At 34.0% G+C, this 25180-nt stretch overlaps 1 protein-coding gene across 1 annotated transcript in view; it reads left to right on the top strand.

Annotated features, from left to right (window-relative positions):
• Nucleotides 1-25180, top strand: part of ATRNL1 (attractin like 1) — an 836623-nt gene that overhangs the window by 132714 nt on the left and 678729 nt on the right. The window contains exons 11-15 of the mRNA XM_046027294.1: nucleotides 9073-9157; nucleotides 10815-11023; nucleotides 12029-12147; nucleotides 17806-17938; nucleotides 23011-23192. Of these exons, the coding sequence (XP_045883250.1) occupies nucleotides 9073-9157; nucleotides 10815-11023; nucleotides 12029-12147; nucleotides 17806-17938; nucleotides 23011-23192 (728 nt within the window). The remainder of the gene's footprint in view (nucleotides 1-9072; nucleotides 9158-10814; nucleotides 11024-12028; nucleotides 12148-17805; nucleotides 17939-23010; nucleotides 23193-25180) is intronic.

Here is a 25180-nt window from a genome sequence, read left to right on the forward strand (position 1 = left end):
GTCAGCTCAACTCACAAGAAATCTGGAGGTAAAATGGGTGGTATGTTGGGATGAACGGACAGGACCTTGAAAACCTCATGTTGATCAGCAGTTGCCTGTGGATCATCCTTAAAAAGATGTGGCCTTGTGTGAAGTGGCCCAAAGATAGTGAGGCACTTGCTGAAGTAGTTTGCAGCTGATGACTGCTCACCAACAGCTCGCCCAGCAACAGGGACAACATCCTTCCTTGAATGAGGTCTGGGCAGTACATATCTATGTCCACCATGAATCTCTAAGTTTTAGAGGATTAAGACCAATAAAAGTTAATTTCTCACTCATACCACATATCTATTGTTGGAGGCAGGGCAGATTAGCTTGTTGTCATCACGTAGGGACCCAGGACGAAATTGCACTATCTTTCATTGGTAATTCAGTGGTTCCATCTAGAAATACAAGTGTCACCGTAACTTGCATTTTATTGGCAGAAACAAGTCATCTTATCACATCCAACTTCTAGGAAGTGTGGGAGTTTAATTTTACCATGGGCCTGAAGGAAGAGAACATGAATATCTGTTAAATAACATCTCATCTGTAATTAAAAATTAATAGTGTACTGTACTATTTCTCTGCAGGGAATTGCATACTTTAAAAATATTACTACTTTCATGACATTAATGTTTATGTCAAAGAGGATATTTTGATGATATAGTGAGAGAGTATAATATAGTAATTAAGATCTTGTTTTGAATATGGACTTCACCATTAAATGACTTTAAGGAAGTTACCAAACCTCTAAAGACTGTTTCCTTACCTGTAACATGGCAACAAAAATATTTACTCCTCTGAGTTGTTTTCAGAATTAAATACTACATAGCATTGATAAGCAGTTAGTATATTGTTTTTATTAGGTAAAAAGTCATGACTACTTATCTCAGGAAGTTTTACCCATTTAAAAAGACTATGAGGGTTTTATGTGTTCTTCAGTTAATTTTATATAATATTATTATAGTAATTAAAAAAATTAACTTTTAGAAGCAACTATGTGCTTTCCTATTTTTGGAGGGAGACTCCAATGGCACTCTTTATATCTCTCTCTTAATACTTGTCACATTCTGTTGTTTTTCCTTCAGGGCAGGAATTCAGTCTCATTCAGTTTTATATCCATAATGTTGTTGTGTCACTGGATCTGCATTACATCTAACTTGAATTACTTAGTGATCGTCCTTTTTTCCAGTATTACCTAAATCTATAAACCCAAATTTCACTTATTTTTTTTTCCTATTCCTGGTTAAGAACATTTGATGAATTCTCAGTCTTCCTTTCTTTGGATTGAAACACCCAAGTTAATGTTTTAGTCTTGTTTCTGTTTTCAAGATTCACTCTTATGAATAGTGAATACAACTCCCTGATCTTTTAGCATTGTTACTAAATTGATATGTTCAGTTTTTATTTATTTATTTATTTATTTATTTATTTATTTAAGATTTTCTTTCTTTATTTGAGAGAGAGAGTGTGAGAGCACAAGCAGGGGCAGTTGCAGAAGGAGAGGGAGAAGCAGGCTCCCTGGTGAGCAGGATGGATCCCAGGAACCTGGGATCATGACCTGAGCCGGAGGCAGATGCTTAAACAACTCAGCCACCTAGGCGCTCTTGAGGTGTTCAGTTTTTAAATGTGCAAACTATTACCTAAATAGGAAGAAACTCAATGGATAAATCTCAAAACCCCATGGTTTTGACTTTCTGAGCCTTGCTCACTTTTGTTAGCTGTGTGATTTTGATCAGTAGATTTGTTTGATCACTTAGATCCCACTATTTCACTGTCTTGGACACACTCCCAGTATTCTTTCCATGTAGTTGGGAGTTGAGTTGGAGTTATCTATCTCTCATGTGCTTTTATTTTATTTTATACTTTATCTTATTTTATTTATTTAAAGTTTTTAAGTATTTCTGAAAATGGAATGTGCTGTGGACCTGAAACAGAAAGTTTGATTAAAAACCTATACAATTAGCTGTTAAATCCCCAAATTCCCTTCTTCAGCTTGTGCAGATGAGTATCTGTCCTGCCTCTGCTCTGCTGTAAGACAGAAGTTTCTTCTCTGTGGATGTTGACCCAGGTACCAGAACATGGTTGAGGGTGTCAGTATAATTTTGGAAACAGTGGAATTGCTGAAAGTGTACATACTTATGAATGGAACTGCTAGCTTTTTTCTTTACTTAGGCCCAGAATACTGTTACCCAGGTGTATAGCTTCTAGGCGGGAGATTGGAGGATTTACCTCAAAGAATCTGACCAGCCCAAGAGAAGGCATGTGCAAAAACTAACATTTGGAGGTCTTCAACTAAAATGATCCTACCTAGCAAAACCCCATACTGCTATATAGTATACATGAAAATTATTAAGAGAGTAAATCTTAAGAGCTATTATAACAAGGAGAAAAATTTTTTCTTTCTTTTTTTTTTTTTTTGGTGTGAAGTAAACCGTGTTTAGTCATTTCACTACACACACACGTCGAGTCATGTTGTACACCTTAAACTTATACAGTGTTGCGTATCAGTTATATTTCAAAATACAAACAAACAATAAGTATTCCAACAGTCAACAGCATGTCTTGGCCAAGCACAGAGTTTCCAAACAGTCTTTTTGTGCTTCATTCTTCAACTTGAAAGGGCAGCTAGTTATCATAGACATTTGCAAAAAACTGCTAAATCTGATGAAAATATCAAATGAATAGGAAAAAAACAAGACATCAAAAGAAATTGAAGGAGATAATAACTTCAATCTTTATGGACAGAAGATGTTACATTTATGAAATAAAAATGTGACTTTTAAAAATAGATCATTCAGAAAATAAAAAATGGGACTTTTGAAATTAAAATTAGGATAACAAATTAATGGATTTTAAGATAAAATGAAGACTGTGTTCCAAAGTAGTATGAACAAAGGAGAGATGTAAACTAAATTTATGGAATTTAAATGATTATTCCAGAAAATTTGCTAAGTAATAGGAGTAGCCAAAATAAAGAACAGAAAATTTTAAATGAGGAAATTATCAAATGAATAATTCAAGAAAAATTTTGGTCTTGAAGTACATGAATTTTCAGAATAAAAGATATCACTAAGCCCCAGAAGAGACTTGTAGCAAAATTGATCATGAAAAGTGGTGAGAGAAAGAAGACCCTAAGAACTCATATATAGAGTAAAGAAATAGGACAGGGCCTTCCAAAAGCAAAATCAGAAGCCAGAAGATTGGAGAGTAATACCTTTAATATCTGAAAATGCTTTCCAAGTTAGAGTTCTAAGTCCGATCAAATAATCATATAAGTAGTACGATGGTATGGTCGCTTTCAGAATTGCAGCCTCTCAACAATTTACTTCCAGTAAATTTACTTCCAGTAAAAAAACACTTTCTCTGGAAGCTACAGAAGTATGTCTCCTACTGATGTATTTGACTAAATAAACAAATATAAATTGATAAAAATTTAAATCCAAGGAATAGAGTAATTAATAGATGTGCAGAGAATCCTTCCTATGCTTCAGCCCAGAGACAAGTTTGAATTGTGGAAGAAAGATGGAGTTTTAGTAGGGATGTCTTCAAGACGTAAATGAAATGGCTAGATAGCTTGATATATTAGAAAATACTGTGAAACTTTGTACACATTTGGTAAAGAGGGATGAAGTAGCAGATCTATAGAAATCTAAACCAAAAAAATGATTTGCAGGGAAAATAAAAAGTTATTCAAGGATAAAATGAATTTTAATCTGCTACATGGCTTATCTGTATATAGAATATATCTGTATATAGAATAATACATAGTGAATACTGAATATTGGTCTAAACAAAATTATAAGTACATGAGGAAGATGGAGGGAAGGGAAGTATGTGTGTATATGTCTGCATAAGAGTTAAATCTTCATCTTTTAAAGAGAAAGTTAGAGATATTATCTGAAACTAAGAACTAAGTATGCCATTTAGAATAAGGAGATAAATACAAAAACAGGCTGCTTCTAGTTTTTTACTTAGAATTCAAAGTGCTTACCTCTGTGATTCAGGAGTAAACATTGAGAAGATAGGGAGCAGGAGAATTTTTTGTGATAAACCTTGTGGGATTATTTGACTTTTAAACTTTGCCCATACATATATTTGATTGAAAACAAGCAAAATAAGAACATACCAAATCAGTACAGAAACAGAGTGAGGCAAAAATAAGTGGATCAGGGTAAATATTAGCTTAATGGTTCTGGGAAGATTGGTATATGGTAATACACAGAAAGGTATAGGAAATACGATACATGGGAAAAATTAAATTAGATTCCTGGAGAAGATGCAAAACTGAGTTCCAAATGGATTGAAGATCAAAATGGTTAAAGCCAAACTGTACATCCTTTAGAAGAATATTGGAGATTAACTTTAAAATCTTGAGTTAAGAGTAAAAAGAATAAATCATGAAGAAAATGATAAGTTTGATCAGGTTTATGTACAAACTTTGGTAAAATAAGACTCCATAAACTACATGAAAATGCATATCACAGCATAGGAGAATATATGTTAATGCATATGATTAGCAAAGAATTGATATTTAGAATACTTAGTAAAGAATTCGTAAACTTATCAAAAAACCAAAATTCTGGGGGCACCTGGCTGGCTCAGTCAGAAGAGCACATGACTCTTGAATTTGGGGTTATAAGTTCGAGCCCCACATTGGGTGTAGTGATTACTTAAAATCTTTGTTAAAAAAAATAAAAAACAAAAATCAGATAGAAAAATGGGCAAAGACTGGAACAGTGATTTTACAGAAAGGTGAAAACAAATGACCTATTACTGTGAAAAAATGCTTGATCTTACCAGTAACTAGGAGAAAAAAACAAACAAACCATCAGATTGGTAAAAATGTAGAAGTCTGAGAAAGCTACATAATGGAGTGGGTGTGAAATAAGAGCCGTCATGCACGGCTAGTGTGAGTTTAAGTCAGTGCAACACTTTGGGGAGCAAATGGGTATCAGAGAAATCTAGTACAATTGAACTTATGTCTTTCCTTAAACCTAGTAATTTTCCGTTTAGAAATCTACCTTGAGAGGGGTGCCTGGGTGGCTCAGTGGGTTGGGCCTCTGCCTTCGGCTCAGGTCATGATCCCAGGGTCCTGGGATCAAGCCCGGCATCAGGCTCTCTGCTCAGCAGGAAGCCTGCTTCCTCCTCTCTCTCTGCCTGCCTCTCTGCCTACTTGTGATCGCTCTCTCTGTCAAATAAATAAATAAAATCTTAAAAAAAAAAAAAAGAAATTTACCTGGAAAAACTCTCAAAACCTGCAAAAGAAGGTGTGTGTAACTGAACAAACCAACATGTGACTTGTAGTAGGAAAAATCTGAAAAAAGTCTAATTCATCTTTAAAAGGATAAATATGTTTTCATATAATCATAATATGGAATATTATAACATGATGAAAATGAGAACATAGCACCACATATGTGCAATAAGTCTAAATGGGTTGTTTAATAGACATTTCTCCAAAGAAGATACATAAATGGCCAGTAAGAACACATGAAAAATCATTTGGAAAATACAAATCAAAACCATATTGAGATACCACTTCACATCCATTAGGATGGCTATTATCAGGAAATAGAAAAATAAGTGTAAGTAAGGATATGGAGAAACTGGAACCCTTGTACACTCCTTGTTGGACTATAAAATGGTACAGCTGGTGTGGAAAAGAGGATGGATGGTCCTCAAAAATTTAAACAAGACTTAACCACATAATCCAGCAATTCCACTTCAGGTATATACCCAAAAGAATTGAAAGCAGGTACAAGAACAGATATTTGTACATCCATGTTCATAGCAGCGTCATTCACAATAGCCAAGATTAGAAGCAATCCAGGTGTCCATTGATGGATGAATGGATAAACAAAATGTGGTATATATGTACAATGGGATATCATTCAGGCTTAAAAAGGATGGAATTCTGACATGCGGCACAACATGGATGAACCTTAAAGACATGGTAAAGGAAGTAAGTCAAAGACTAAAGGTCTAATACTGTATGATTTCATTCATCTGAGGTACTAAAATAGTCAAATTTATGGACAAAGAAGCAAAAAGGTGATTGGCAGGGGCTGGGAGCAAAGGGAATGGGGAATTACTGTTTAAGAGGTACAGTTTTAGTTTTGCAAAATAAGAAAGTGCTGAGATGGATGGTTGTGTTGTTTCCAAAATATAAATGTACTTAATGTCACTGAACTGCACACATAAACATGGCTAAAATGTGAAGAGAATAAAAAACAAAACATAATGTGTTGAAAATAAGCAAGTTGTAGAATTGATATTCTATACTATAATATACATTTGTATTAATACAAAGCTTACCCATGTACGAAAATTACTATATATGTATCATATATATAGAAACACTGATGAGCAAATACAGAATAGTAGTTGCATCCTAAGAAGGAAGACCTAATGGAGCTTGAATTGGAATGAGAGTACACAGGGAGCCTGTCATATCTGTAAAAATTTATTTCGTTAAAAAATCTAAAGTAAATATGGTCAAATACTAGGTTTGGCAACCGGTTAGTGGTACGTAGGTGTTTGTAATGCCATTTTTTAGGCTGTTCTGTGCGCTGAAAAAAAATTCATCTTCTACCAAAAGAAATTGGCTTATGAAATTAGAAGAAATCCTCAGGAAGCCAAATTTTTAGTTAATGCTTGTCTTTATTCTTAGCTCTTTTCCCCCTAATGCCTTAGTTTTTCTGAGCATTTCTGTGGTTCTCGTCTGGAAAATCTGCTTTCCTTCTTGCCTGGTTTGTATTGGATTCTGGGCCAAATTGCTTACCTTTTAGTCCTAGGTTAGCTCAGATGGTTGGATCACTTTCTTTTCTGGACTACAGATTGCCCCCAAATGATCTTAAAGATTCTTCTTTGGAGATTTTTGTAACAAACTGGTATCTGGCAGTCTTACTCTTTCATCTGACTCTTTTCTGTTTTATATCTTTGAAGCATATTCAGGTTTCTAATTCTGTTGTTGGAATACTACAAACAACACTATTTGTAAATCACTGGCCCTGTGTGTGTGTGTGTGTGTGTGTGTGTGTGTGTGTGTGTGTGTGTGTGTGTGTGTGTATTGGGTGGAATGATTGAAATCTATTTGCCCTAACTTATTTACTGTCTCTAACATTTCCATTTCTTTCTTTTTCAAAGCCTATGCCTTTTACAGGTCACCCTTTCCAAATGGGAGTAATCTTTCAGAATCTGCTACAAATATACTTTTAAATGTCAAATATTTTATAATAATTTATAGAAAAACAAAGGTAATCAAAGGGCTTTAAGCAAATTGCCTAACTTCTCCTAGATCTAATTTTTTAATTTTCTTTTTTAAAGATTTTATTTATTTGACAGAGGGAGGGAGAGAGAGAAAGAGAGAGCATAGAAGCAGGGGGAGCAGCAGAAGGAGAGAGAAGAAGCAGGCTCTCTGCTGAGCAGGGAGCCCACGGGGCTAGAATCTAGGACGCTGGGGATATGACCCGAGCTAAAGGCAGACGCTTAATCTACTGAGCCACCCAAGTTCCCCTAATTTTTCATTTTCAACATATGATAATACCTTCTGAATCAATTTCATTGGATTCTTACAAAGACCCTTTTAAATTATGTAGATGAATGCACTTTGGAAGCTTTATAGTACTATACACATGTAAGCATACTTCTTACATGAACTGTAACATGTAAAATTGACGAGAATTCAATTGTATGTTTAGGCCTCCTTCATTGTATTTCCCAAAATGCGATTTCAGAGCATTGGCTCTTAGAAATGTTGATGTGAAAAGTGTGACATGAACAGTGCTTCTGTGGATAAAATATTGGGAACATTGTGTTAGGTATAGTTAGGCTTCTATACGTCTATACTCTCTTTTGAGAGTATTTAATAGGCAGATGTAGTTTGTGAACTAAAGAGAGAGATTATATAAACTAAGGAATAACTTCTCTTGGGGGGGATTTGTGTTCTTTGGAATAGACTTCGGGAGATGTAATTCAAGGTGTGTTTTATTGCTGTCTGTTTTCTAGTTTCATTTTTTAAACCATGCTTTTGGTTTTTATAATTTCTTTGATCTTCATTAGTAGTGATATTGAATTAAAATCCAATTATTATTTTATTACTAGTGTTATAGAGGTAATCATATGAATGGGAAAACAAGTAATTTATTACAACTTTAACTTCTACAACTAACTGTATTTTAGATTATTCTTTTGTTCCCAGAGGGCTTCTAAACTACCTAAAAATAAAATTTGTTTTTAAAAATTTGTTACACCTACATGTTTTTATTAAATACTACTGCCTGCCTTTAGATATGGCATGTCTAAGAAGATGAAATCTAAAACACTGTCCTGAGGATGTCCCTAGTAACTGAAAACTGAATATTTGACATCTCAAAAGCTATGTTAGTGTATGTGTCAATTTTGAAGCTAGATTATATTGAAATGATACACAGTTTTCTATTATCATTTTTCTTTTCATATTTTTATATAGCTCATGAATTATTTAGGTTTTTAAATTTTTTTCTAGATTTTTGCAACTCTTTGCATTCTGTTTTATATAAAATGAACTATTTTGAAATACCAAATCATTAAAATGATTTAATGATTTTATTTTGATGATTCCATTTTTAGGCATTATTTCACTGAATATTATTTATATTCCATTTAATTTCATAAGCATGAATGTAAAATTTGGTTTAGTAATTTAATTTTCTAATAGGTTTGCCCAGTATTGGTATTCATGCAGTTTACTATATGAGCCTTGATTTATTTAATAAAGATTTGTCTTTGGAATTATCCTCCAATAAAAACTATACACCCATTTTTTTTTCATTTTCATCATTCTCATACACTTAAATTTATTTGTGGGAATTTTATGCAGAAGTTGTCTTTATTAAAGGAATGATGCCAGTTGAGTAGTGTTATCAAATTGTAGGTCATGGCAAGTTGATGAAAGTTTTCCTAATTTTAATTATTGTATCATCAATTTGACCAAAGATGGTTTTGTAGTATTTGTCTTGATTTATTGTTTTATTTCATTTTTTTGTTTTGCTGTTCTCTTTTTTCTAGCTTGTGATGAATGGAAAATATTACCAAAACCAAATCTTCATAGAGATGTCAACAGATTCGGGCACTCTGCGGTTGTTATTAATGGGTAAAAAGCATATATTTGTCAGTCATACTATCCACATATTCTGTTACTCTTTTTTTAAAATTATCATTTGTACTTAATGGAATTGGGTATTCTTAGTCTACTGTGGACTACATTTTGGTTCGTTAACTGTATCCTTCATTCTTTTGTGTTAAAATATATTTAAGAGAAAGGGGAGCAGTCAGACAGAGTTAAAACTGAGATAAAACCAAAGATACTTAAAAAATAAAAATCAGGGCGCCTGGGTGGCTCAGTGGGTTAAGCCGCTGCCTTCAGCTTGGGTCATGGTCCCGGGGTCCTGGGATCGAGTCCCGCATCGGGCTCTCTGCTCAGCAGGGAGCCTGCTTCCCTCTCTCTCTGCCTGCCTCTCTGCCTACTTGTGATCTCTCTGTCAAATAAATAAATAAAATCTTTAAAAAAAAAAATAAAAATCATCCTGCCTTTTCTTTTTGTAGAGATCAGACAATGAATGTCTTCTTTAAAAAAGGTCAAACTGAAATGATGAAAAGGCTAGCTGCTTATTTCTATCAAGGAGAACAAGGAAAGTGAGAAGAATTAGATTCTCATTTTAGTTCTGTCATTAACCCTGTGATTTTTGACAAATCCCTTAATGTCTCTAAACTTTAATATCTTAATATCCCTTGGGATTTTGGATGGGATGATCATTAAGTTACCTTCTTTTAAGTTAGTCGCATTTTTCTTTTCTTTTTAAGAAACGATTTAATTTATTTATTAGAAAGTGTGAGAGAGAGAGAGATTGATTGTGAGCAGGGGGCAGAGATAGAGCCAGTAGAGATAGAGGGAGAAGCAGACTCCCTGCTGAGCAGGGAGCCTGATGTGGAACTCAAAACCAGGACTCTGGCATCATGACCTGAGCCAAAGTCTGATCGATGCTTAACCAACTGAGCCACCCAGGTGCCATCATTTTTCTATTTCTACAGCAAAAATTTGGTAATGTGGCAGGAAACAGTGGGTCATTCATTAGGTTAAAATTTGTAATTTATAATGACATTTTTATAGGTTTATTTCATCACCACCTTATTCTATTTATGTAAAAATTCTTCAGGATGGTACTAAAAGCACATAGAAGTTAACCACAATGAAACTCTGTAATTGATATCAGTTAGCTTTCAAAACAGTAGTAAATGAAATTCAGAGTTTATACCTAAAACCTTTACACTTCTTTGTTGCAATACTGTGTTGGTTGACTTTTATTTTACTCTTTTTAAATAATAAAAGATAATATTGAAGCATTTTCTGATCTTTTCTACTTATTAATAATGTTGGAAATTAAAATTATGGTTTTTTAGGGTATAGAATTCTTTGGCTCTGGTAGTTGAATTAATTTGGCAATTGTCTGGACTTCTTTTCCTGAATTGAAGTTTTGAATATCTTTTTGATATTTTACCTTTGGTTTATTTCATAAGAGGGTAGTAAAACACTGAAACACAGATTCTGTATCTAAGTTCACTGTCAGTATTAAAAAATTGTAATTCTAGATAGCAGTTCTAAAGTGTATCTTAGTATCCATGTAGAGGCATTTTCTATTTCTAAAAAAAATTATTTACTACCTTGACAAATGTATTTAAATTTATTTTTCAAACTAGTAGGTTAGACTTTTCTTAATCTTGTTTCTTTGGGATTCTTTTTTTAAAAATAGGTCCATGTATATATTTGGTGGATTTTCTAGTGTGCTCCTTAATGATATCCTTGTTTACAAGCCTCCAAATTGCAAGGCTTTCAGAGATGAAGAACTTTGTAAGAATGCTGGTCCTGGAATAAAATGTATTTGGAATAAAAATCACTGTGAATCTTGGGAATCTGGAAATAGTAATAATATCCTTAGGGCAAAATGCCCTCCTAAAACAGGTAAGTTTTCTTTTTTTCTTTCTCTCTGGCACAAATCTTCTCTATTTGGTTAGAAGTAGTAATACATTTTGCTTATAAGAGTTACCTTGGTATAGCTTTTAGAAATTAAAAATTCATAATCCTTTAGTTAGGAATTTTGAAGTTTGAACTTAGCAGTGATTAACAATTTTTTATTAGCTATTTTTAGTTTTCTCTTTTAATTCTATATGTAATATTATATATACCAATATTTTATGTATAACATGGTCATGTGCATATATATATATGAACTATTTTCCTACATAAGTAAAAAATGCTTTAAAGTATACTCTAGGAACTACTGTGTTTCTAAGAAATACAATGAAATAATTTTTTCTGCACTTGGTAGTTTTTTTCCTTCTTTAGTATTGCCAAGCCAACCACAGAGTTAAAAGATTTTCTAGAATTTTGATGACTAATGTTTTAGTTTAATACTTATTATAAAATATTGAATAAGTAAGTCAAACATGAAAAATTGCTAGTAAATATTTATGAGTGAATGATTTGGATAAAAATTGTTCAATTTTCTTTAAATGGGTGGGGCTTTTATGTATTTTTTTATGCTACAATTAGTGATGTATTTTCAGTGAATCTATGATAACTGTGATGTCTCTGAATATCTTTATGAAGAATGATAACCAATGAGTATTTGTTATAATGTTTCTTTTAGATATGCAGTTTTTTTTTTTTAAATAAAAAACCTGTAAGTCTTTCCTCCCTCCATACTGGATAAATGTTAAATGGCAGTAGGATCCTGGTAGACTGAATAATTAAAATGAGGGTAGGAGGAATCTTAAAGCCTGCAAACACAATTCAAATTCAATATGAAGTTAAGTTCATATTGAAGATGTTATTTTGATGTTTTTGGCCATATTTATGGTGTAAAATGTCTTAGTGATTCTTAGACAGATGTTAAAAATGTGTGAATGAAGAAGTGTGACATTTTCTTTCTCACCCTGACGTGCGAGTCTCCCGTTTGTCCCGCAGCTGCTCCTGACGACAGATGCTACAGATACTCAGACTGTGCCAGCTGTGCTGCCAATACCAACGGGTGCCAGTGGTGTGATGACAAGAAATGCATTTCTGCAAACAGCAACTGCAGTGTGGTTAGTATTTATGGGGTTACCGTGGCTGCTTCCAGTCATTAGCTTCCCATTTAGTAGCCTCGTTCAGGAAGCACCTCACACATCAAGACACTTAGAAAATATGGAAGGAATCCCGCACTGTGTGGTGAAGTCACTCCAGCTTCTCGCTCAAATTTGTTAGTCTAGATTCCAGTAACTTTTGCTTCTTCCCGCCCTCTAAAAGACGACTAGAACTATAAATGTAGTCTTCTGTGCTGATAGAAACATTATATGGGTAAGTATTGGAATGATTTCCGTGCGATTCTGGTCAGACATACACATGCGTGGTAGTGGTGTGGTCTTATGTTTTGTTCACAGGCTTTGTGTGTAAGTTTACTCAGAGGTTGACAGTGGGAGTTTCCCTTTGTCTCCTTAGATCAGTGGTTCTCAACCACAGGCAGTTTTGTGCCTTAAGGGACATTTGGCAACGTGTGTCAACATTTTTGGTTGTCACAACTGTGGGGCTGCTCCTGGCATCAAGAAGAGGCCAGGGATGCTGTTAAAATTCCATAATGCATGAACACTCCCACAAAATACAAGTATCTGGCTCAAAATGTCAATAGGGTTAAGTTTGAGAAACCCTACTTTAAGTAGAAAATTGAAAAAAAGTTATGAAATTAATATTTATGGTAGATGAAAATGGATTAAGGCAGCAAAAATTAATCTTTTGAGCAGGTAGTATCAAAATATCGCATGTTTTTAAGATGTCAACAATTGGAAAGAAAAATTTCAAAAAGTATTAATAAGTATAACATTAAAAGGATTAAAAACTGTAGTAGGACCAAGAATTGTCTTACTGGGCTATAGCTTAAACCACTAAATGATGTCCTTACATATTTTCAACTAAGTGTAACATACATTATTTCTTTTTTTGAATCTTTATTAATCACCAGAAGTATTCACTGGATTTTTCAGAATACTATGTAGAGATAAAAGGTAAAGAAAAGGGAGTTTGAAAATTAAGTAAAAAACCTTTATTTTATCATCAAAAATTTTTCAATAAACAGTCATATTTAAAAATATTTGTTTTATGGTTCTGTACTATAATAATATTCAGAACTTAAAATGGTAGAAATTTTTCAGTTACTAACTCATCAGATTGCAACCTTTGCTTTCATACATATTGTGTTGGTATATACTTTCCCGTGATATAAGTTGCTTTAGTAACAGATATACTTCAATTTTATATGAATTTTAATGTTAATAGGACATGACTCTGCTTTGAAAATTTGAAATACTTTTTCATATTTGCATTAATATTTATCTAATGGGGGTTATTTTAGTGAGTAAAATAAAGCATGGGAATAAGAGTAAACTGAAGAATGTTATTAAATAAAAATTATAAACAGATTGTGTTTAAGCTTTGTTGGATAACCATGAGTTTAGGTATTGTGTTTAGACATTTAAACTAAATGAAAATGGGGTACCTGGGTGGCTCAGTGGGTTAACGCATCTGCCTTCAGCTCAGATCATGATCCCAGAGTCCTGGGATCAAGCCCCGCATTGGGCTCTCTGCTTGGCAGGGAGCCTGCTTTCCCCTTTCTCTCTCTGCCTGCCTCTCTGCTACTTGTGGTCTCCGTCTGTCAAATAAATAAATAAAATCTTAAAAAAAATAAACTAAATGAAAACATGCATATCTCAAAAATTGTGTTATGTAAATTACTATCAAGTACTCATTTTATTTTTTTTTTTTATTTTTTTAAGATTTTGTTTTTTTTTATTTTATTTTTTTAATTTATTTTTTCAGCGTAACAGTATTCATTGTTTTTGCACAATACCCAGTGCTCCATGCAAAACGTGCCCTCCCTATTACCCACCACCTGTTCCCCCAACCTCCCACCCCTGACCCTTCAAAACCCTTAGGTTGTTTTTCAGAGTCCATAGTCTCTTATGGTTAGCCTCCCCTTCCAATTTTTTTTTTTTTATAAACATATAATGTATTTTTATCCCCAGGGGTACAGGTCTGTGAATCGCCAGGTTTACACACTTCACAGCACTCACGATAGTACATACCCTCCCCAATGTCCATAACCCCCTCCCCCTCTCCCAACCCCACCTCCCCCCAGCAACCCTCAGTTTGTTTTGTGAGATTAAGAGTCATTTATGGTTTGTCTCTCTCCCAATCCCATCTTGTTTCATTTATTCTTCTCCTATCCCCCTAACCCCCCATGTTGCTTCTCCATGTCCTCATATCAGGGAGATCATATGATAGTTGTCTTTCTCCGATTGACTTATTTCACTAAGCATGATACCCTCTAGTTCCATCCATGTCATCGCAAATGGCAAGATTTCATTTCTTTTGATGGCTGCATAGTATTCCATTGTGTATATATACCACATCTTCTTTATCCATTCATCTGTTGATGGACATCTAGGTTCTTTCCATAGTTTGGCTATTGTAAACATTGCTGCTATAAACATTCGGGTACACGTGCCCCTTCGGATCACTATGTTTGTATCTTTAGGGTAAATACCCAGTAGTGCAATTGCTGGGTCATAGGGTAGTTCTATTTTCAACATTTTGAGGAACCTCCATGCTGTTTTCCAGAGTGGTTGCACCAGCTTGCATTCCCACCAACAGTGTAGGAGGGTTCCCCTTTCTCCACATCCTTGCCAGCATCTATCATTTCCTGACTTGTTAATTTTAGCCATTCTGACTGGTGTGAGGTGATATCTCATTGTGGTTTTGATTTGTATTTCCCTGATGCCGAAGTACTCATTTTATAAAGTGATCTTATTTATATTTTATTTTCTTTTTTAAAGATTTCATTTATTTATTTGAGAGTGAGAGAATGAGAAGAGAGAGCATGAGAAGAGAGGGGTCAGCGGGAGAAGCAGAATCTCCACCAAGCAGGGAACATGATGTGGGACTCCATCCCTGGACACCAGGATCATGACCTGAGCCCAAGGCAGTCGCTTAACCAACTGAGCTGGCCAGGCGCCCTATATTTTATTTTTTAAAATGATGTGTTAACAAGGAAGGCACTGAGTGAGATAGTATAAGTGACCAGATGGTACTCACTTATAATTTAGATTTTGATGTAATGTCTTTTAGACGATTTGATCAGAATGGTGATTAAATTAAACCAAATGCTAATGGTTACAGAAAGGTCTATGAGATTTTAGTATGAATGATGCCCTTTGATACCCTATTTTGTTATTTGGTCATATTTACTTGAAGTTGCGTATTTTGTGCTCTTAAACCTCAAATAACCTGCTTACTTATTTGGTTCATTAGGCCAAAAAGTACCAACCGTGTTTCAGAGTAACAGTCATCTTTCTTTCATCATTGGTTAAATTGGCCCCTGTTTGTGATTAAAATATAATTTCATCTATTGTACTGGTTCAGCGTCAATAAATGACTCTCCCGTTTGTAATGAAGAGCAGTGGAATTATTTGGATGGTGACTCTAATGGCACCATTGTTAGTTTAAAGACTGGCATTAAAACTGTTCTTTCTTTTATCCTAACAAGTTGTTCAGCTATCCTCCTGTCATTTTTACAGGTGATTCGATTTATCGATGGTTCAAGTAAATTTATTCTTTTCTGTTAGCTGACAAATGTTTGGAGCTATATGCTAATTATTATATAGAATAATGCTAAGATTTATATTATATATTTTTTTTCAGTATTTAAATTTATTTATTTTTTCAACGTAACAGTATTCATTGTTTTTGCACAACACCCAGTGCTCCATGCAATATGTGCCCTCCCTATTACCCACCACCTGTTCCCCTAACCTCCCACCCCCGACCCTTCAAAACCCTCAGGTTGTTTTTCAGAGTCCATAGTCTCTTATGGTTCGCGATTTATATTATATTCTATATGAAGACAGAAAACTACGAATTAGAAAAAGTAACAATGAAAAAATATGTCTATGTTCTGAATGAAAATGTGGTTGAATAAGAGTCACAAAGTAATTTGAGATTTAAAAAATGTATCTTCTGGTTTTTTTAGGATGAATAATGACAAACATTAGTATCTATCTACTTTTTATCTGTTACCTTATAGCACATGTAATTTGCTCTAAAGAAATGAACATCTTTGGAACTGAGGTGACTGCAGTGTGCTTTGTGTGGGAAGTATAGTAGTTTATAGAAAAATATTTGATGGGTGACATTTAAATTACCCAAGAGGATAAAAGTTGCTTCAACCATTTTTATATACGGGATAGGTATAATTAAATTTTAACTGTTAACTTTATTGACTAAAAAGAAATATTTAGCTCCCTTAGTTAAAGCCTGTGTTAAGTATTTGTATCTTTAGAGGAAAAAAAAAAGATTGAAGTGAAGCTCAGTGTTCAGCATTAAGTCCTTTATGTTTTCTTCTCAAGAGTCATGGAAAGAATTGAACCAAAAATTTTAATCATAGATATTGATGACATCATGTAAAATATCTGAACTTTGAAGTTTGTAGGGAACTCCCACCAAAGTTCCTGTGGTGCCTAAATTTTTTTCTTTTCTTCCTCCCCCCTTCTTTTTTTGACCTTTTTAACTTTAATCTCTTAATGCTGGAGTTTAGTTGACATATGATTATGTTTTATGGTAGTATTGGTCAAAGTCTGACTTCTGCGGCTTCTTTGCAGCCACCATAAAGGAAATGTGACAAATCCAGAAGTGTCAATTAACCAAAATGATTATTTCATGTCTGTGGAAATAAAATTAGTTTGAGTTATTATGAAAATAATTTATCTTTTTAGATCGATTTTGATAAAGTATCTCTTTACTTTTTACTACTTATCATTTCTACTTCATTTCTAGGGGTTCGTATGATAGTTTTATTATGACTAGAATTCTTTCATGTGGTCATGAAGAGCAGTGACTCTGCATTGGCTTTATTTATTGAACGGAAGCCTATTATCAGATTCAATAGAAAAGGTTTTCATTAGATGGTTTCTGTTTCAAATAAATGAAACAACATGGGATTGGGAGGGAGACAAACCATAAATGACTCTTAATCTCACAAAACAAACTGGGGGTTGCTGGGGGGAGGTGGGATTGGGAGAGGGGGAGCGGGCTATGGACATTGGGGAGGGGAGGCGAACCATAAGAGACTATGGACTCTGAAAAACAACCTGAGGGTTTTGAAGGGTCAGGGGTGGGAGGTTGGGGGAACAGGTGGTGGGTAATGGGGAGGGCACGTTTTGCATGGAGCACTGGGTGTTGTGCAAAAAGAATGAATACTGTTATGCTGAAAAAATAAATAAAATGGAAAAAAAAATAAATGTGTATTATATAAAAAAAAAAATTACAAAATTTGCACATTTTTTCCAATAAGTATATGTTGTAGTTCCAAAAACTATAGTTTAAAGAAATGAGTAAAAGAGATTCTGATTCAGTAGAATTGGATCTGGGGTGGCTCAGTAGGTTAAACCTCTGCCTTCAGCTCAGGTCATGATCTCAGGGTTCTGGAATTGAGCCCCGCATCGGGCTCTCTGCTCCGCAGGGAGCCTGCTTCCCCCTCTCTTTCTGCCTGCCTCTCTGCCTATTTGTGATCTCTCTCTCTCTCTGTCAAATAAAATCTTAAAAAAAAATAGAAATCTGAATTTTAAAATTTACTTGTGATTTATATTTACGATGCAGTTTAAGAATTATTGCTATACAAAGATAAAAATAACATGCTTTATCTTTAAACTTTCTAGTCTGTGAAAAACTACACCAAATGTCATGTGAGAAATGAGCAGATTTGTAACAAACTTACCAGCTGTAAAAGCTGTTCACTAAACTTGAATTGCCAGTGGGATCAGCGACAACAAGAATGCCAGGCTTTACCAGGTAAAGATTTCAATTTGGTAAATGAATTTCTAGTCCACAGATGAATGCCATTATAGTAAAGAGCATATAGTAAGAACATTCCAGTTTCTAAAATTAAATTAATAGCGAATAAACAATAATATTGGAGTAATAATAGCATAGTTTCTATAAGAAAATTTTGTATGTTTGCTTCCAGTTCTTTTAAGATGTTCAGGATTTCTTATAGTTATTATACTAGTGATTATATCTTAAATCATATCTTAAAAACAAAATAATAAGCACTGAGACAAATATCCAGATTTAATGAATGTTAACATTTCAACCTATTTGGTTTGTTTTTTATGTGCCCCTTATCTTTGAAATTCTGGGAACTTTTTTACTGACTACTTTTTTATTATAAATAACAATTTTTATAATAAGTTTTATATGATTTAATGAGACTCAAGTTATGTAAACCAGAGAAAAGCCCATTTTGAAAAGCAATTTCAAGTAATTTTTTACATATAACACTCTTCTTATTAGACTCTAAGTACTCTTCCTTTTAAATATTAAGGTAAAGTCAGAAACTAGAAGAGTAGTATAGGTATTTAACCAATTCCATCTTCCTGTTACACAGGTAAACTGAGACATACACTGGTTAAGCGACTTCCTCAAAGCTGCATGGCTTGTAAATGGCAAATGTAACTATTAACTGGGCGGTTAGTTCTTGCCTTTGTCTATCCAGTGGTTTTTGTTTGCATGTTATATTTTTTCAAAGAAAAATTTCTGTGCATATGTAACTTTAAAAAGTCCTTGGAAATCCCATCAAAGGATCTATGTCATGCTTAGAAGTTCATGTAATAAAAATTAGAATGCCTTTACAAGTACCATTCAGATTTTAGAATATTCAAATTTTGGGTTTTGTTTATATACTGACCTTTAAAATTTTTAAACAGTGATATGTGCATGTGTGTTCACGTTGAAAAAATTAGAGAATATTATTATTGCAGTTCCAGATTTTGAAAAGCAATAGTGAGATGACACTAACCTTGAAAGTAATATTGGTATCTAAATGTTAAATTCTAAAATTAATATGTAGATCAGTAAAAATACTTACAAAGTTGTTTTAAAAGTCTTGGAGCAAGGGGCATCTGTTGGTGCAGTTGTTTAAGCGTCATGGTCTCAGCGTCGTGAGATAGAGCCCCACCTCGGCTCCGTGCTGGGCATGGAGCCTGCTTAGGATTCTCTCTCTCCCTCTGCCCGTCTTACCCTGTGTGTGTGCTCCCTCTCTCAAATGAATAAATGTTTTAAAAAATCTTGGACCAAAATAAGATTTGACTGAGGGCTATATATATATATATATATATATATATATATATATATATATATTTAAAGGAAGATTGCTACAATGAGAAGGGAATTTGAGTGCCAGCGGAAGTTTGGAAAAATAAGCGAAGTCATATTTGGTCGCACCCATCTACTCATTGCCCAGGAAAGAATATTAGTTTGGTATAAGGGCTCTACTTGGCCAGGCTATTTTGGAGAATAATAAGTAACATACAGTAAATGTAATAAAAATTACATTATAAATTAACTCCCCTTGTTCTAGGGTCATGTTTACTAAGCAGCAATTTGGGTATATATAGTGTGTTTTCCACTCAGCTTGTCTTGAGGAAGTGAATGCTCCAGATGGAGGACCCCATCTATCCAGAGTTGTGCTCTCCCTTGAAGATTTGTGAATTGTATTTTTTAATTGATCTCACATAAACTTGGCAATTTGAATTTATCTCACTAAACTCATTTTAAAAATTTACCGCTCCCCATTTAACTCTGAAGCTGATTTGATGCTCAATATTACACAACCTAAACCCTCAAAATATCTGGGTCAGTGGTATTCTTTAGTTCAGCCCCAAAGACCCATACATTTCTTTTTTTTTTCTTTTTTATTTTATTTTATTTTTTTTATATTCCTTTATTTGTTTATTTACAGCATAACAGTGTTCATTGTTTTGGCATCACACCCAGTGCTCCATGCAGTACGTGCCCTCCCTATTACCCACCACCTGGTTCCTCAACCTCCCACCGCGCCCCCCGCCCCTTCAAAACCCTCTGGTTGTTTTTCAGAGTCCATAGTCTCTCATGGTTCATCTCCCCTTCCAGTTTCCCTCAACTCCCTCTCCTTTCCATCTCCCCATGTCCTCCATGTTCTTTGTTATGCTCCACAAATAAGTGAGACCATATGATACTTGACTCTCTCTGCTTGACTTATTTCGCTCAGCATAATCTCTTCCAGTACCGTCCATGTTGCTACAAAAGTTGGGTATTCATCCTTTCTGATGGAGGCATAATACTCCATTGTGTATATGGACCACATCTTCGTTATCCATTCATCTATTGAAGGGCATCTTGGTTCTTTCCACAGTTTGGCGACCATGGCCATTGCTGCAATAAACATTGGGGTACAGATGGCCCTTCTTTTCACTACATCTGTATCTTTGGGGTAAATACCCAGCAGTGCAATTGCAGGGTCATAGGGAAGCTCTATTCTTAATTTCTTCAGGCATCTCCACACTGTTTTCCAAAGTGGCTGCACTAACTTGCATTCCCACCAACAGTGTAAGAGGGTTCCCCTTTCTCCACATCCTCTCCAACACACGTTGTTTCCTGTCTTGCTAATTTTGGCCATTCTAACTGGTGTCAGGTGGTATCTCAATGTTGTTTTAATTTGAATCTCCCTGATGGCTAGTGATGATGAACATTTTTTCATGTAAGACCCATATATTTCTTTTCATTTGTATGATTTGTCAAATAAAGTGTTTTTGTCTCATAAAAAAATGAGACAGGGCAAAAGTAATCGAAATCCTTCCTTGATTAAATAAGGTAACAAAAGCCATAATAGAGCAAAACTTTTATACCGTTTCCTTAAGTTGATTAGGTACTTTGGATTCCAGAAGACAAGGAAGATTGCTATAGCTGTAGCCTGAAAAAGAAAATAAAGGTGTTTTAACAATCATAGTAAATGATAATTATACTTTATTGAGGTATTGCTATGTTCTAGGTTCTATTCATAGTACCCAATTCGGTAGGACTGCAGTTATTAAAGAACAGGAGTCCCATGCTCATGGACTCTCTCAGAGAGTCCATGAGGTCAAAACTAGTAATACTCATATGATTATTTACTTTTTAAATTCTGGTTCTGTCATGGGTTTATTATGGAGTTTTCCAAAGGCTATGTTTCCAGTAGTTTGGAGTAGATAGGAGACTAGAATTGTCTTATATTAAACCAACATTAAAGAGATGTGCAAAAATGCAAAAGAGTGCTATACTTTTTTCTATTTTTTTTTTTTTTTACAATATTATTTATTTATTTGACAGAGATCACAAGTAGGCAGAGAGGCAGGCAGAGAGAGATGCGGGGAAGCACGTTCCCTGCTGAGCAGAGAGCCCGATGTGGGGCTCGATCCCAGAACCCTGAGACCATGACCTGAGTTGAAGGCAGAGACTTAACCCATGCACCCCCTTTTTTCTGTTTTGAAGACTATATTTCTCTTAAAATAAAATCTACTTTTGATTTTAAGTTGTAATGTTTTTCCCCAACATTTTATTACAAAAAGCATTTTTTTAAAAGATTTTATTTATTTATTTGACAGAGAGGTAGAGAGAACACAAGTAGGCAGAGAGGCAGGCAGAGGGAGAGGGAGAAGCAGGCTCTCTGCTGAGCAGGGAGTCCAACATGGGGCTCGATCCTCATGACCTGAGCTGAAGGCAGAAGCTTAACCGACTGTACCACCCAGGCACCCCTATTTTGAGAATTTTTACACGTACAGAAAACTGGAAAGAATCAGAGAGAGGACACCCACCCAATACCCTTACCCAGATTCTACAATGAACATTTTGCTCTGCTTTATCCTTGATCTGTCTATCCGACCCTCTATTCATTCATTGTTCTTTCTTAATTTTTTGATGCCCGTGGCCTGATTTGAATTGTCAGCTTCTCTTTCTCAGGGAGAGAATTTGATGACACATCTCCTTTGGCCTGTATAAAGGCACAAGACACCCCCAAAAGGTAGAAGAGTGTGTCTGTAATGAATTTTTAAGTTATAATTTTAAGTGAACAAATAAATATATTTTTAAATGGTCATTTAAAATTTTTAATATGGTCAAAGCCAAAAGATAAAAAAACACAGAAAGATCTGTAAAGTCCTCAATAATCTTTAAGAAATAAAGGGGTCTCAAGACCAAAATGTTTGAGAATTGCAGCTTTAGAACAATTCCAGGAAATATGCACTACTGCATCTAGAGCCGAAAGGTCAAAGGGCGCTGCAGCATTTAATGTGGTATGGAAACGAAAATGTAGGCAAACTTTATAGAACAGTGTATTAATGAAGCACTGTATTATTAGCTAGTACACACTAGAGCATAACTTTATAATGTACTTATAAATGTGTTTTAGAAAATAGCACTGTTTTAAGATCAGCTTGTATTCTAAGGATAAACCACTGTTATTGTACAGTATGTTTAAATGTTAAACCTGAATATCTGTATAAAAATAAATGTTAGAAAGCAAAGATTATAGCTTCTTTATTAAACTTAAAAGAAATAAGACCTATCTCCCTACAGTTATAATTAAAGAATCAAAGAACCCAGCTTATATCAAAATAGTGCACCAGGGCTATGGAAATTAGATATGGAAAGGAGGAATAACTTTGAAATTGCTTTTGTTATGTGATATTTATTTTTCTTTAAAGTGATCTTGTATTATATAAATTGGACCTGAAGACGTAAATATAGTAGTGATTTTATTAACTGAGATGCCATATGCCAATACACTAAAAAAACTAGCAGGCAATCAACACATTTTAACAGATTTTATAGCCATAGCTTATATTATGCTTAAGAATTAAAGAAAAAATTAAGATCTTCTGTTTTTATTTTTCACCAAACTATTAGATAAATTTTGTTTAGTAAATCATATTGATATCCTTAGAATTTTTATCATTGGAAGTTTTTAAACAAATAAAGAAGTTGTATTTAGAATTCTAAAATAACTGAAGAATATACATGCCTTTTGGTAATCTAAAAATAAGATAGATTTTTTTTTTTTGTTTGACTAGCTCATCTTTGTGGAGAAGGATGGAATCATATTGGTGATGCTTGTCTTAGAATCAATTCCAGTAGAGAAAGCTATGACAATGCAAAACTTTATTGTTATAATCTCAGCGGAAATCTTGCTTCATTAACAACATCAAAAGAAGTAGAATTTGTTCTGGATGAAATACAAAAGTATACGCCACAGGTAACAGCTCTACTTGTTTATATTGTGGAAATACACAGAAAGTCCTAAAATCACTAGCAATGGTTCATTCTTTTTGTTTTTAAATAAATTATTTTTACAAAATCTTGGAAGTAAAGTGGACATGACTTCAAAGTCAGTTGGAACTGGACTTCATCTGCATATGTATTTGGGAGTAAGATTTTCTAAATTACTCATCTTATGTTTTGCATAGTAAACCACTACATTTCTTACCAAGAAATCATTTCATATGAATAAATATACCTTAAAATACATGTGTATAAAATTAAGATTTTGTTTTAAAGATTATATTTATTTATTTGTCAGAGAGAGAGAGCACTAGTAGGGGGAGCAGCAGGCAAAGCAGTCAGAGGGAGAAGCAGGCTTCCTGCTGAGCAAGGAGCCGGATGCGGGACTCTTTTCCAGGAGCCTGGAATCATCTCTTGAGCCAAAGGCAGCTGCTTAACTGCCTGAGCCATTCAGGTGTCCCACGAATTTGTTTTGAAGTGTAATGTCTTGTAACTTGAGATGTCCCTTATAATTAAAACACTAGAGGGACAGATGGTTGGCTCAGTCAGTTGGGTGTCTGACTCTTGGTTTTGGCTCAGGTCATGGCCTCATAGGTCCTGGGATTGAGCCTCTCTGCTGAGGGCAGAGTCGACTTGGGATTCTCTCCCTTTCCCTCTGTTTCTCCTCCGACTCAGGCTCTCTCTTTCTCTCTCTCAAATAAAGAAATAATAAAAATAATTAAAACACTAGACCAACACATTGGTTACATTTGCATATATGTATTTTTTGTGAGTATGTGTGTTTTTGAATTATGCTATTTTTTTAGGTGTAGATTTGCTTAAAATAATATATTAAGGGTTAGCCAAAATAAAACCAATTTTTAAAGTATGTAGAAGCTGTTGGAACATACAGAACTTAGAAACTGTTTCAAAATTTCAGGGGGTTTTATGGAAAATATTTCAATAAAAAAATGGAATATTTCTTTGAAAACCAGGTGATGGGTATTAAGGACGGCATGTGTGGTGATGAGCCCTGCGTGTTATATGCAACTAATGAATCATTGAACACTACATCAAAAACTAATGATGTACTATATGTTGGTTATTGAACATAATAAAAAAATTTAAAAATGAAAACTGTATTAAAATATTAGTTTATAAGATATTTCTAAGAGGAATTTACAGTATTTTCTACTCTTGGATCTTTAAAATATAGTCAACTCTTAAGAGTAGATTATATAAAGAAATTTGGAAATAATTTACTAAACCTAGTTTTGAAATACTTAGTTCATGTAATTACTTGAAGTGTACTAATACAAACCGTCATAGCATCATAGTAGATTTTTGTATTTTGTTTCAAAAATAAAATTAGAACTCAAAACAGATCAGGTAAGTGATAAGACTAAACAATAATGAAATAAATTTTATTTATTTATAAATAAAATATATTTTTATTTATAAATATAATAATTAATAATAAATAAATAATAAATGCCTTAAATCTGTAGTTTGTACTAGATTTGGCCTCACATTTAAGATAAAAACATAAGACACGCAGAGACACCCTATGGTCAATAATATACAAAGTAGAATAATTTCTATACAAATAATGTAGGTGTGTCTATAATTCAACTGTTACTTTGAAAACTCTATTAGGCCAGATCTCAACGACTTTATTTTGATTTCCAGTTATGATTTTTATTTGGACAAATAGTCTGTTGGTACTTCAAAACTCCACTCTGTATAGGACAGAAGAGACAATTTTGGCTTGAAAATATTTTAGAGCAAATATTACCAATTACTTGCTATAGAAAACTCAAGTAATGTTTTCTTGGTATAGCTGATTTTAAAGAAGCATTGAGGACCATCATCAAAGTGATGGAGAGCATGTAATTGGACATACCACTTATCTTTAAAACTTACTAGCAAGTTAATCTCTCCAGCTCTATATTCTTCATCTGTAACAGGGGTAGTAATCATAGC

This window comes from Meles meles, chromosome 13, assembly GCF_922984935.1.
Source record: "Meles meles chromosome 13, mMelMel3.1 paternal haplotype, whole genome shotgun sequence".
In the NCBI taxonomy this organism is placed as follows: Eukaryota; Metazoa; Chordata; class Mammalia; order Carnivora; family Mustelidae; genus Meles; species Meles meles.